The following is a 13,707-nucleotide window of genomic DNA, read 5'->3' on the forward strand; positions in this document are numbered from 1 at the left end:
GCCTGATAAAAGTTTCTTAATTTCTTTTTAATTTAAAAAAATAAAAAGTATCAATATCTTTTAAATGTCTCTCTCTCTCTCTCTCTCTCTCTCTCTCTCTCTCTCTCTCTCTCTTGGAAGAAAGTCCAATCTAACAAATCTAAATTTTTGTATCTAACATCATTGCAATCACGGTAACAACACCAATGAACAGTAACCCAAATGATCACTAGTATTACCAAATAACTGCTTGAAAAAGTATAAAAATTATTTTTGGGAATATTCAGTTCATCAAATCCTATACATAATGATCAGTGATTTCATTATACATATTACCCAAAAATACCTAAATATGCAGAATGGTGTTCTAGCAGAAATCGCAATTTTTTTGTAACAATGAACAAAACAATCTGTAAAAGCATATGTATGTAAGGTTTTAATGGAAAGCTTCCAGTTGAAGATCACATCAGAGATATCTATAATTATTCTTATAAAAACTTGAAGCCCTCCATTAAAACTTTAGATACATGTTTTTACAGCTCGTTTTGTTTTGTTGTCGCAAAATAGCTGATTCTTGTTGGAGCATCACTTCTGCTTTGTTCAAAAATGTGTACTTAATTAACATATGTACGTTATAATATTTTTAAATTAACATTTTCATAATTTCAGAAAAAAGTATGGTTTACAAATAATTGTTGGAAAAGTTACTGTTTTCACTAGTACTGTCAAACAATAATATATCTGTATACATATGAAATTTGTTAAAAATCAGAATATAAACATAGTTATGACTTTTCTTAAACAAGATTGTAATGAGATAGAAATGATGACTTTTAACAATTTTCATGTGGATGTATTGTGTGCAAATTTAAATGTTTAAACAAGATTCAGATGTTTAAACAAGATTCAGATGTTTAAACAAAATTTAAATGTTTAAACAAGATGGATTGTAGACATATTTGAAACAATAATGTCTAACTGCTCATTTCGAATAATTGGACGCGGTAATTCTTTGCCATCCAATCGTAGCAACCTCGGGAATCTCTTCCGAAGGTCACTTGTGTACTCACTGTGGCGAGACTTGTATCTATTGCATATAGGGTTTCCGGATAATGTTAATTCTTCTAGTTTTAAATTGTTTATACAATTCAGTTGTTTAATATCTTGGATCTAAAATATGCAATAAATCAGGTTTTAAAACCGGGACATTATATTGACGATCATGTCATATATATATATATTTTTTATTCGCGCGGTCACTTACCTTATTATCACCAATATAAAGAATCTTCAATTTCGAGAACTTCTTGTTCAACACCTCAAGTATCTCGAGATTCTGTAACTCGTTGCCTTCTAAATTCAATTCTTCAAGATTGGGAATGTGTTCCCCAACAATATCTAATACAGCCATCAACATAACAGGGTGGCACAACGCACAAAAGTAATCCGAGTAAAGATCTGTAAGGCGGAAAATTACATGTAGTTTGAACTTACAAATCTTATTAACATCTTTAATATATTTATAGGGAATAAAAGTCAGAAATTTCTTCGTACCAGAATCAACATGAAACTTTGACAGGTCAAGAGCATTTTTCTCTGGTACATATCTCTTGACCATGGCTTGCTTCAATCGTTCTTTCATCTTTTCATCAATTTCACAAATTGGTAATCCGGGCTTCACCTTCACTTGTAACCGGAATCCGTCATTCATCCGAACCTTGCGATCGCAACGCAACAATGCGTTCGCCGTCTTATGGTCATCAATGTAAAAACTGGCTTCAGTGCCTATTACCTTGTACTGTAAACAATTTAGCAGTGAGGATTTATGGTTTCGAGGTGATTTTTATTTTTATTGTCCCTTTATTTATACATGCAGACTGTCATTCAAATTACATTAATACATTATACTAAATAAAAAATATGAACTTTTCCTACAAGATAAAAATAATAGTTACCATTATGGGAATGAATTGCCAGAAGAGAGGTGGCATACAGCTGAGAAGCGCATGAATAACTTCATCCTTCTCATACTTATTACCAAATGGTATCTGTAAGACACAAGTAAAAATTTAGTCCAAGCTGTAATATACATATCATTGACATAACATAATTATTTGCGTATAATATATGTACTTACAATTATTTTATACCCATTGGATTGAACAAGCGGAAACACCCGCGACCTATCTCTGCGGTAAGGCTTAAACACGCTATGTTTCGTACGATCATCGTGACCTAAAAGCAAATTTATGATAAAGCAATAAAATTACACACAAATCATTGTTTATATCTTAGAACAGATTATTTTCCAGGCAATCAATATAAATGTGTACATATTTAATATTCAGTCATTTTTTTATTGCAATTCCTCAAGATCGCACGATCCGAATATTTCATGATGTCGTGCAGATAACCCTGGGATAACACAGCCGTTCGGTTTCCTGAAAAACGTCTTATAGTTATGTTGTAGTGCCATTTTCAAGATTAAAAGCGATAGATAATTCAACCGCGATTCTCCACGAAAAGCGCGGGGGAGACTGTTTCGCTCCTCTTAATCCCAATTAATCAGACGTCGGCTGCAAAAATTTAGAGTTATTTCGCAAAGCCACTTTCGAAAAAAGATCGGAGGCGATTTTTACAACTTTCTACACCGACAGAAGGTGCGGTGTCACAATCCCGTTAACATCGCGTTCGCGAAAGACGCAGTTCATTACAAAACTCTCTCGCTCGCTCGCTTGAGATAGGATCGATTCAGACTATACGACACGGACCGGCACCGACCTGCATCATGCAGGTCGGTGCCGGTCCGTGTCGTTGCCGGAACGTGACGGTCCGTGTTGTATAGTCTGAATCGACCTTTATTCGTTAACAAATTGATTTGCCACTTTTTCTCCCGCGCAGTTAATTTCCTCCGTATCGCGCGACCGACTTGATCATCCGCGCTGCAGAGACGCGCTTATCAAAGCGGGAAAAAAAATTGCGCAGTTGCATACTCTGCACGGAGCAGAGCGTTCATCTTGTCTTCTCGTATGCAACACCAACGGACCGTTGCAGCGCGTACGCAAAATGAACCGAACGGATAAACGCGGGCGGGATATCATTTCGCGCTCTCGCGGGAGAAAACCGCGAGCCCGAATCGCGCGTAGCGAGCCGTGAAGCGGCTGAGAGCACTCACCATAATACCATTTGTTCTCCTTTCCTCGGTTGTTACGTCGGCCGCCCCTCCTTTTATTGTTGCCTGATCTTTTCGGCATCTTGCTCGAGTCCACGGAACCCAAGGGATCCACGAAGCTAGACGCGAGACCTAAACGAAAACCGCGAAACACCTCGTTAACAAATTGATTTGCCACTTTTTCTCCCGCGCAGTTAATTTCCTCCGTATCGCGCGACCGACCTGATCAATCCGCGCTGCAGAGACGCGCGTATCAAAGCGGGGAAAAAAATTGCGCAGTTGCATACTCCGCACGGAACAGAGCGTACATCTCGTCTTCTCGTATGCGACACCAACGGGCCGTTGCAGCGCGTACGCAATATGAACCGAACGGATAAACGCGGGCGGGATATCATTTCGCGCTCCCGCGGGAGAAAACCGCGAGCCCGCTGCCCGAATCGCGCGCAGCGAGCCGTGAGGCGGTTGAGAACACTCACCAAAATACTCTTTGTCCTCGTTTCCTCGGTTGTTACCGCGGCCGCCCCATCTTTTGTTGCCTGATATCTTCGGCATCTTGCTCGAGTCCACGGAACCTAAGGGATCCACGAAGCTAAATGCGAGACCTAAGCGAAAACCGCGAAACACCTAGCTACTATCTCTATCTACTCGCACAACCCTACTCCTAACCTCGAACTTCGCCTAACGATTCTCTTTGCCCTTCACTCTTCCGAGCTACGCAAGCACATCCGAACACTAGCGACGCTGTGGTACGAATGAACGAGAAACGAGCGAGAATAGCGAGATGCGCCGGATGCGCGGCTCACGCGGCTGTCGGCCGTCGGGTCGGGTCGAGACGACGCTGCGCGCGCATGCGCAGAGGGGGAGCCGCCGATGACGACGCGACCGATGATTGGCCGAACGGCGCGGCAGCCGCGTACTTTCCCCGAAGACTACAAGGTGTCATCAGAATAAATACGAGGGCATAGGATATCGCGTTTAAACTCGGAATTTTTACGTTTCGGAACTTATAATTCTTACGCGCCTACTTAAAGTCGCGCTGCAGCGTCGTCACGAATGACACTCTATCGACTTAAAAACTACAAGGCGTCGTCAGAATAAATGCGAGGGCATAGGATATCGCGTTTAAACTTCGAATTTTTACGTTTCGGAACTTGCAATTTTTACGCGGGAATATTAAAATCACGCTGCATCGTCGTCATGAATGACACTCTATCGAATTAAAACTTACGAGACATCATTAGATTTAATGCCGGGACATAGGATATCGCGTTAGAAATAAAAAATTTTTAATTTTCGAAACTCGCGATTTTTTTGCGCCAACTTAAAGTGGATGGTTTGTCGCCAGTACTCTAGCGAATCAAGAATTTCGAGACATCGTTCGATTTCGTGCCTGGGAATTATAGGCAATCGTGTCCGAACTGCAAAATTTTAATTTTTCTGCACTTGTCAGTGTTTCGCGCGGAATCTTAAAATGTGCTGAATCTTCGTCAAAAAGCGATTGTGGAAGCACTGAAATCTTAGCTTTCCTACGAGACCAAGATCATCTTGCTATGATATTTCTGTGCGAAGATATTGATGATTACATTGACTCGTGATCTCTCTCTCTCTCTCTCTCTCTCTCTCTCTCTCTCTCTCTCGATCTCGGTATAGAATTAATTTTATTTCCAGAATTCATTAACGATATCGCACAAACTAAGGATCCGTGATAAACGATTCTTATCTGGTTAGAAGCGCTGAAATCTTAGCTTTTCAACAAGACCAGGTACATCTTGCTACGATTATTCTGTGCGAAGAAATTGACGATTATATCGAGTCCTGATCTCGATCTCGGGACAAAATTAATTTTATTTCCAGAATTAATCAACGATATTTCAGAAACTAATGATCCGAGATAAACGATTCTTATCTCGATAGAAGCGCTGAAATCTTATCTTTCAAACGAGATTAGGTTCATCTCGCTATGATTTTTCTGTGCGAAGAAATTGACGATTATATCGACTCGCGATCACACATAATCCGGAGACAAGCAGCAGACTGCTCGTATATGCGGCGTCTCGCGCGGCGTCTGGCGCGGCGGTGTTTACTATCGAACACCTGTGCCTTGTATGTTTTGAAGTCAGTTTTTTGATGCTCGCGTACTACTCGCGTAAAAACTCGTGCGACATTCTCAGAAGAATGGTGCGCGCGCGCCCTATTTTTAAAACGCTATAACTCTGCGAAAAATCGAGGTAGCGAGATGAACCAAAATCGAATCTTCTTCGTTTCGCATCCCGCAGATGTCTACCTTGAATATGTGTGTCTTTATCATAAAATGTTTGTCGGGGCATAGGAAATCGCGTTTAAACTACGAAATTTTTTATTTTTGGGACTTGCAATTATTTTGCACCAACATTAAAGTTGCTGCATCGTCGAAGATAATGAGACTTTAGCGAATCAAAACTTGCGAGACATCGTTAGATTGCGTGCCTGGGAATAGGCAATCGTGTCCGAACTGCAATATTTTTAATTTATTATTTACTCCAATTTATTGTACTAGTTCACTAGTGTAGGAACAGAAAACAAGCCTATTATCGTTTCTCTTAGAATATTTTGCACACATTAGTGTGCATGTCACTACGCATGCTCTGTCAGTCTGCGCCGCTTTATGTCTACTGTCGCTGCGCATGCCCCAAAAATCCGGCCCCTCTCCCATCACTGTCTGGCAGACCTTCCAAGTTTGCATCACTAGTTGGCAGTGCTTGGAAGTTGAAACACACGTTAAATATACAAGTGCGCGTTTAACCTGATATAAGGTTTGTTTTCTGTTCCTGCATTAATAAACTAGTACAGTAAGCTAGAATGAGAAAAAATATGCTTGTCTTACTCTAATTTATTGCGCTAGTTCACCAATGTCTGAACAGAAAACAAGCCTATAGTCGTCGCCGTCGTCGGTTCACAGTACAACAGATGAAACCTCGTGGACTTGCAGTCAGTCTCGTCAGTTCGCTCTCGCATGACACGACGTTATGGAGCACGCAGGAAGGGAATCGGAATCCGGTGCCAATCGTGGTTCGGCAAACAGCACGGAGCAAAAGAGCAATCCCTGGAGCAATTTATCGACCATAACCACGTTCGACCGAGGTAACGTGACCACTCCGACAATCCGGCGCTCTGTTTCGAATACGCAAAATAATACTCTTGTCCGAAATGTGGTACTAAATGATCTTTACGTTTGAATTCGAGGTAACGTTAATCTAAAATCCATATATTATTTTTCTTACGAAATAAGAAACACTGAAACATATAAAAAATTTCAAGTTTTTGATGTTGAATCTTTTATAGAGTGACTGATTCGATTAAAAAAGGAACACAAGTTGTCTTGCAAAAGTGTCTATTCAGAACATTTTTTAAAATAATTTTTTAAATCATATTTTGTTACATGTTTATATCTATGTCATATGTATTGCATCATTTTTCGGTTGAGAATTCATGCAGACATTTTTGTAATTTTTTTAAATTTGATTATATGATATCAGAAATTTGAAAAATCTGGTCTGTTTAAAAACAGGTGATAATACGAAATTGACAATTGGCTTGAGGGATACTAATAAAAGTCCAAGCGACCAGAAAATCGCGCCATCTAAAAATCCAGAAAATCAGGAGCTGCATGTAATTCGGACAGTCTTTGTAGGATCACTCCTGCAATTATTATGCGACATATTAGGAAGGGACAAAAGTCACGGAAACAAAGCATTTTCTGGTAATCAATTTCTTTAAACATCACTACTGACGTGGAGAGATATTTCTACTAAGAGCTGGTGGTAACGTTTATTTTATAGATATCCTAAAGATATTCAAGGAAATGCGTTTAATTGACGACACCTACGATGCAGTGGAATTTGAAGGGCTAAAAAAAAAGTACCAACAGGCTCTTAAGCAGATGTTCTCAATTGCTTATAGTGAATGCGAAAGTGACATTGTTCCATTCGTTTCAAAGTATTACACAGTACTTTATATAATGTCTTTCCAGATCTTGTGACATTATAACATTGCACTGAATTATTTGCAGGCCGCTAACACCAAAACTGCGTTATGAGGAGGAATTTCGTGAAATAAGTTTTATTGCTAAGGGAGGTTTTGGTAAAGTTTATAAAGCGCAACATCGTCTCGACGGCATTGAATATGCGATTAAAAAAATTAACGTGCCCACCGATCAAGTAAATGTTATACATGAACAATTAAATGAAGTAAGAACAATGGCCAAATTAGATCATATTAATATTGTATCCTACAAAGCGGCTTGGATCGAACCACCGTCCTATAATTCGAGTGTGCCATCCACATATCGTGAATCGCGTAGATTACAGACGTCGAAAGATCAAGAAAAGCCGTGCAATATGCTGTTCGACGAGTTATTCGATCACAAAAATGGTTTGAATCTCAATAATATTAAGATATATCAATCATACAATGAGCAAAATATATTGCTAAAATATCTTTTAATATGTGTACAGGTATAAAAACGAAAAAGCAATGTAAGGTATATAGAAACACTGATGCTATTCGTGATGCTATTAGTGAAAGATTTGAAGAACTCCATTCGTCGGATGACATCGCAGAAGAGAGAATAACTGAGGAAAGTAACAACGGGGAAAGTACTGATTTCAGTTCAGACATAGTGTCTTTCCGAGTTAGCAAGAGCAATGAAAATCTAGATCAAACGAATATAAATGAGTATACTAAAACCTCTAGTTCCAACACAGTGACTTTCAGTAGCAAGAGCAAAGAAAACTTTGATCAAACAAATACAGATACGGATACTAGTAACAGTTCGTATAAAAAATCTAACCTGAAAGTATCTATATACACTCCCAAGGAAGTAAGTAAATAATACAGATGTGATATAAATCTGTATAAATACATGTTTTGTTTTAATACAGATTGTGAATTGAAAGTATATTTTGCTAAAGATCAATTTTAATACTTATAAATATTAAAATTTTAATACTAATAAATATTAAAATTTTGTCAACAGAATCAGCCGTCTATGACATTGTACATTCAAATGGCTCTGTGTGAAGAAACCCTCCAACAATGGCTGCTTAGTAAGACAAGTGCAACGCCTGGACCTTTAGCTAAAGAAATATTTCGACAGATTCTTTCTGGAGTCGATTATATGCATTCTCAGCAAATTGTACATCATGATATAAAGGTAACAATGCGCATGTTTTAATCGACGTTACAATCTTTCGTAAAATATAATGGAATATATTTATAACTTCAGCCAAGCAATATATTTATATCGAACTCGGGACGGCTTCAAATTCAATTAAGTGATTTCGGATTAGCTTGTCCATTGCAAATAGGAAATAAACATGCTGGGGTTGGCACTCGTATGTATGCAGCACCAGAACAACTAATGGGAAAGTGTGATATAAAGGTAATGAAGAGAAAAGAAAGAAAGCTCTAATGTACGTATATATTTTAATATATCCTTTCATTTTAATTCCTTTTATTCACAGAGTGATATCTACAGCATAGGAGTCGTCCTTACTGAGCTGTTAACGTCAGCAAAAACCCGAATGGAATTAAGTAACGCAATCCGTGATATAAAAAATGGTATAATACCAGATGATCTCAAGCATTACAAATGGGTGAGCGTAAATTATATTGAATTATTTATTATATTTTGTCATATATTACAACACTTATAGTTTTTTGTATTAAATCTGTATTGTGTATGTGCTTTCATTTAGGTACATGTGGTCACGCAATTAGTGCAAGAAGATCCCACTAAACGACCTATGGCACAAAAGGTTTTGCAAGACTTGAAGAAGGAGGATTTGCTAAATGGATTGAAAAAAATTCTTACAAATTTTACAAATAGAATTCTTAGCAAAGATGACACAATTCAAGAGCTACAAGAAGATGACAGATTATTACAGGAAATAGAAGGGGTAATATATAATACTATTAATACAACTTCAATGTTACAAAGAGACTGAACTCACCCTTTTAGTTAGTTCCTGGAAAAGTAATATTAGTTTTACAATATTTGAAATACATTTTAATTTAATTGAAAAATCTTGTACTTTTAACGTTCTATGTTCAAGTCTTGTCTTAAAGTAAGAGTACAAGGCGGCCATTCTACTCGGGGCTAATTAGTCAGTAAACTTAGTTAATTATTGCAGTTCAGCTGAGTATCTAATATGCTAAGACTATTAATTAGATATTGTTAATTAAATATATCGAATCTGACGCATGCAAACCATCTTGCGATAGAGTACTTTTTATCACTACTATGTATGTAGTTATAGTAGTTATTGGACATGCATATTTTTGTATTGCCGCAAATATATTACGGAATATTTTGTTTCCTTTTATTTTGCATACTCGGCAAACACAAATGTATCAAATAATCTGTTACAAATATAAGCTATCAAAGTAGCAAAACATGATAATATATATGTATATAAGTGATTTTATTATACCGTCTTCGATTTATTAATATTTAATATTAATATTTATTAATATTTATTAATACTTAAGATTATATACTATGTTTTATACAAAATTGTGTTAACGTTACTGATAGAGTAGTCGGAATCTAATAGTAAATTACAGATAGTATAAAAAATGTATGAGGTATTCTTTGAAAAAGATTATAAAAGAAAGAGGAAGATACACATCTGAAATGTTCAACAGAATAATACTAAAAGAGTTTTCATAATATTCTTATAACTTAAGCTACTATGTGTTGTATTCGTCTTGAGGTAATTCTCTTAAAATTGTATCCAACAGCGTCTTAAGGCGCTGCCCAAAAAATATTCTGGAATTAGTAGAATCGGGAACGGCACATTGTCGCAACAAATGCTCAATATCTGGATATTGCTGTTCAATATTAATAGGTACACCGTGAAGAAATCCACCGGGAAATGCGTTTTCATTTCCTGAATTCAATAAAAGCTGCAATCACAGATTTGATAAATATGCGGTGTAATCGGTCAGGCAGGATATTTCTATAATTATACAATACATTGTAAAAAAATGTCCAGACATTCCTGCCTGTGTACACGTTAACATATGCAGTGTGCAAAAATATACGCGATATAATATCTGACTCGTTAATGTACAAATAAAATAGCGAGTACCTGACAAATCGCATAGTAATTGTGATCACTTAGATGATGATTGCAAATATCCTCAGCAGAAAATGCAAAACAGTTGGGACAATCAAGATGCAACGTGTTCTCGTGTATCTTCTGCCATTCCTTTGATTCATCTACAAATTAATACGAATGCAATGTGATATTCGTCTGCTTATATCAACAGTATTCTTGCAACCAGAAATTCTCTTTTCCTCGCAACAGGAAAATTTACCTTCTCGAGAAATATTTTTGTCAACAACAATAATATTCTCCAAATCGATAAATTTTGCCACGTCTTCACGATCAACGGCAATATTATCAGCCGATATATCCGTTAAATAAAAACCGAATTTTTCGTTTTTGAAAGTAAACATATAAGCGGCATTTAAAAGGCTCGAAGCTATCTTTGCTCTTTGAATCCAAGATTTGTCGTAACAATCAGAAAGCGGTAACCCGATATATTCTTCGATGATGATTCGACCGCATGCTCCAAAATATTTTGGCACAGGCCATCCACTTTCGGCAGGTAATATCTGAAAGTAACAGAGGAAACATCATCCAATAACCCTTATAATTTGTTATAACGATCACATAGATTTTACAGGCCGTCATAATTCACCTGTAGGACCAGTGGCTCTGGATTTATGGACACCAATGTCCAGAGATTAATTAGATATTGTGTGGGGTTGATGTACTTATTGTTAAGGTGAACATCATAAAACAGATCGTCTAAATGCTCTAACGTTGGACAGAGCCGCAAGCGACTCGTATCGTCCTTGGAAAAATCAGAAGTGATCGTTCTTCTTAAAAGATGGTAAAAATCTGCCGTATATCCGTCTAATGGACCAAGGATCGAGCAGGGATGTCCCAAATGGAGCGTGTTGCACAACGTAACGTCAAGCGCATTTAACTCGGAAGAGTGTGCCAGCTTCTTCAGCACCACCTTGCTTTGATTATACGTTCCGAAGAATACATTTTTAACGCCAAACAAGTGGAAGATTATAGCGTTGACCTCGTTCCACGAGAGATCGATCTCGTGAATGTTACGGCACGCGGAAACCCCATAACACGCTGGACACTTGTGCAGCTCCGTCAGCTGCGTTACAGAGGGATACAAACTTTGCAGCAGAACGCTTATTCTGGAAGCAAGAGCGCAAATGCCAATTAGCAGCAGTACCTTCCATTTTTTTAATCTGAAGAGATTACGTATATAGTGAAGGATCATGAATCGGGAATCATGTCCTTCCTTCCTTTGTCTTTTTATACAGAGGCAACATATATTGTTCAAATTTTCCTTTTTCTGTCACTGAGTGGTTAACTATATAGGTTTTCAATTCCAATTATACAGCGCAGAATGACTCAAAGTTATTACTGTTTATTGTCTTTAGATTAATCTTCTCAAATTTCAATCTGCATAATACGCTCAAGACTTTCCAAAGTATGTGTTTACACTTTACATCTCGTGCGTCCGGCGCTTTAAATCACTTCAACGTTACTTTTTCAATGAGTTTCGGAACGCGCTAAAGCTGAACAACTGCAAGCCACGGACTGACCATGGACCTATAATGGATGTGTTCGAAAATGGATTTAGTTACTGCCAGTGAAAACAGTATAGTTGGTAGCAATGAAAATTACTGGTGCTGCGTTTTTCTTCCGCCAGTAAAGACGCCAGTTTTACACCGCGTGTCAGTCTTTTTGTCTCTTGCTGAAAAGCACCCAAAGATGGAAGAATATATTTTATTTGATAATATTATTTTTGAGTCATCTAGTAGTGCTTCTTCGAGTGACAGTAATGATGATGAACAGTTACTAAATATAATTTTAAATAATAACAGAAATGAAAGAAGAGTGCCAAAAATTCGAAACTATTTGGAACATGTTGTTGCATTGTACACAGATATCGAATTTAAATCACATTTTAGGTTAATATAAGCTATATACATATTTATACATAAAAAATATTGCATTCATAATTATAAAATATTTGTATTATTAACACAAATATTTTAAAATAATGTATGCAATATTTTTTATGTATAAATATGTATATAGTTTATATTAACCTAAAATGTGATTTAAATTCGATATCTGTGTACAATGCAACAACATGTTCCAAATAGTTTCGAATTTTTGGCACTCTTCTTTCATTTCTGTTATTATTTAAAATTATATTTAGTAACTGTTCATCATCATTACTGTCACTCGAAGAAGCACTACTAGATGACTCAAAAATAATATTATCAAATAAAATATATTCTTCCACCTTTGGGTGGTTTTCAGCAAGAGACAAAAAGACTGACAAGCGGTGTAAAACTGGCGTCTTTACTGGCGGAAGAAAAACGCAGCACCAGTAATTTTCATTGCTACCAACTATACTGTTTTCACTGGCAGTAACTAAATCCATTTTCGAACACATCCAATATATGGACTGCGCATTCCCCTTATATTATACACAAGTCACAGTATAACCAGTATGGGCACTCTCTGTCGGTACCTTTGATCTGGGCGTTCTCAATTTTCCGCCATGTTTTTACTATATCCAACAGCGTATCAACGGCTCTGCAACGGCTAAAGTGCCTGGGCCCTTTTCAGGATCGTATCCAGGAAAGGCGCATACGAACTGGCGTACATTATTTATTGTAAAAAGAAATCTTTGGAGTGGTCCAAATCGAATCCGACACCCTGTATACTATGTCTATGGTGCTGTGTGGGAACTGGACAATTCTCATGCGCACAAGAGGGGCTTGAGACTGTTTCTCTCTAACCTTATCTTTAATTTTATTATAGTACTAGATAGGATATTATAAATCCTTTATATAAGAGCACGGCAACCGCGTAGTTTCCCCGTAGGGCGGTGCTCTTTGTGAAATATTTTCTTCTACCTTCCTTTGGCGTGTAACGAACGACTCGTCTTGGCCGTGTCGGCAGCCGTTGCTGGGCGCCGAGTGCCATTACCAGAAGAAGAAGAAGTAACGAACGACGAAGATAAAAGGCGGACGGGGTCAACGTCCGGGCTCAACGTACGGTCGTCTAACGACGACGCAGCCAGGGACGTTTAAACTGACGGCCAATTCTTATATCCGTATTCATAGTCGTTCCTCAATTCTCAAGGGTAGTTTGTCTTTGTCTCGCTTATGGTAAAACGTAGTAGAGAGACAAAGACAGACTAACCTTGAGAATTGAGGAACGACTATGAATACGGATATTAGGATGTTTGCAGAAGTATAAATCTACGTTGTCTAGACAGCTCTATCCTCGTCATTCGTTACGCGCCGAAGAAGGATAGAAGAAAAATTTCCACAAGCAATACCGCCCTTCGAGTCGATAGAGTGTCATTCGTGAAGACGCTGCAGCGCGACTTTAAGTAGGCGCGTAAGAATTATAAGTTCCGAAACGTAAAAATTCCGAGTTTAAACGCGACATCCTATG

General features: G+C 37.7%; 3 protein-coding genes across 6 annotated transcripts; 1 reads left to right on the top strand and 2 right to left on the bottom strand.

The window, feature by feature from the left end:
* Positions 1 to 54: 54 nt before the first annotated feature.
* On the bottom strand, positions 55 to 3,946 carry LOC105559662 (nuclear RNA export factor 1-like). Of its 2 annotated transcripts, none has more exons than XM_012008143.1 (7): positions 3,628 to 3,946; positions 3,155 to 3,283; positions 2,117 to 2,214; positions 1,935 to 2,027; positions 1,534 to 1,777; positions 1,244 to 1,437; positions 55 to 1,149 (listed from the first exon to the last, which is right to left on the bottom strand). In XM_012008143.1, the coding sequence occupies exons 1-7, from the start codon at positions 3,701 to 3,703 to the stop codon at positions 913 to 915; spliced, it is 1,071 nt and encodes a 356-aa protein (XP_011863533.1). In that variant the 5' UTR covers positions 3,704 to 3,946; the 3' UTR covers positions 55 to 912. The 2 variants fall into 2 exon arrangements, with proteins under 2 accessions (XP_011863533.1, XP_011863534.1); XM_012008144.1 differs by lacking the exon at positions 3,628 to 3,946 and adding an exon at positions 3,374 to 3,578.
* Positions 3,947 to 5,825: 1,879 nt separating this feature from the next.
* Positions 5,826 to 9,593, top strand: LOC105559663 (eukaryotic translation initiation factor 2-alpha kinase 1-like). Of its 3 annotated transcripts, none has more exons than XM_012008146.1 (10): positions 5,826 to 5,943; positions 6,033 to 6,271; positions 6,699 to 6,890; positions 6,970 to 7,126; positions 7,200 to 7,561; positions 7,645 to 8,009; positions 8,166 to 8,342; positions 8,415 to 8,570; positions 8,653 to 8,784; positions 8,887 to 9,593. In XM_012008146.1, exons 2-10 carry the CDS (start codon positions 6,157 to 6,159, stop codon positions 9,133 to 9,135), a joined length of 1,905 nt encoding a protein of 634 aa, XP_011863536.1. In that variant the 5' UTR covers positions 5,826 to 5,943; positions 6,033 to 6,156; the 3' UTR covers positions 9,136 to 9,593. The 3 variants fall into 3 exon arrangements, with proteins under 3 accessions (XP_011863536.1, XP_011863537.1, XP_011863538.1); XM_012008147.1 differs by having other exon boundaries at positions 6,052 to 6,271; XM_012008148.1 differs by having other exon boundaries at positions 6,090 to 6,271.
* Positions 9,594 to 9,653: 60 nt separating this feature from the next.
* On the bottom strand, positions 9,654 to 11,740 carry LOC105559664 (deleted in autism protein 1 homolog). Its single transcript, XM_012008149.1, has 4 exons — positions 10,898 to 11,740; positions 10,511 to 10,811; positions 10,282 to 10,412; positions 9,654 to 10,096 (listed from the first exon to the last, which is right to left on the bottom strand). Exons 1-4 carry the CDS (start codon positions 11,501 to 11,503, stop codon positions 9,881 to 9,883), a joined length of 1,254 nt encoding a protein of 417 aa, XP_011863539.1. The 5' UTR covers positions 11,504 to 11,740; the 3' UTR covers positions 9,654 to 9,880.
* Positions 11,741 to 13,707: the final 1,967 nt, after the last annotated feature.

This window comes from Vollenhovia emeryi, unplaced genomic scaffold (genome assembly GCF_000949405.1).
Source record: "Vollenhovia emeryi isolate VEMERY1.0 unplaced genomic scaffold, V.emery_V1.0 DF939261.1, whole genome shotgun sequence".
NCBI classification, from domain to species: Eukaryota; Metazoa; Arthropoda; class Insecta; order Hymenoptera; family Formicidae; genus Vollenhovia; species Vollenhovia emeryi.

Excerpts from the sequence above, each read along its gene's own strand:
- LOC105559662 (XM_012008143.1), bottom strand. The coding sequence starts at position 3,703 with ATGCCGAAGATATCAGGCAACAAAAGATGGGGCGGCCGCGGTAACAAC. Across the intron at positions 3,284-3,627 it reads CGAGGACAAAGAGTATTTTG|GTCTCGCGTCTAGCTTCGTG; the intron begins GTGAGTGTTCTC and ends GTTTTCGTTTAG. Across the intron at positions 1,778-1,934 it reads GGCAATTCATTCCCATAATG|TACAAGGTAATAGGCACTGA; the intron begins GTAACTATTATT and ends AATTGTTTACAG.
- LOC105559663 (XM_012008146.1), top strand. The coding sequence starts at position 6,157 with ATGGAGCACGCAGGAAGGGAATCGGAATCCGGTGCCAATCGTGGTTCG. Across the intron at positions 7,562-7,644 it reads GTTATTCGATCACAAAAATG|GTATAAAAACGAAAAAGCAA; the intron begins GTTTGAATCTCA and ends ATATGTGTACAG. Across the intron at positions 8,343-8,414 it reads TTGTACATCATGATATAAAG|CCAAGCAATATATTTATATC; the intron begins GTAACAATGCGC and ends TTATAACTTCAG.
- LOC105559664 (XM_012008149.1), bottom strand. The coding sequence starts at position 11,503 with ATGATCCTTCACTATATACGTAATCTCTTCAGATTAAAAAAATGGAAG. Across the intron at positions 10,812-10,897 it reads CAGAGCCACTGGTCCTACAG|ATATTACCTGCCGAAAGTGG; the intron begins GTGAATTATGAC and ends TGTTACTTTCAG. Across the intron at positions 10,097-10,281 it reads ATTACTATGCGATTTGTCAG|CTTTTATTGAATTCAGGAAA; the intron begins GTACTCGCTATT and ends CTGTGATTGCAG.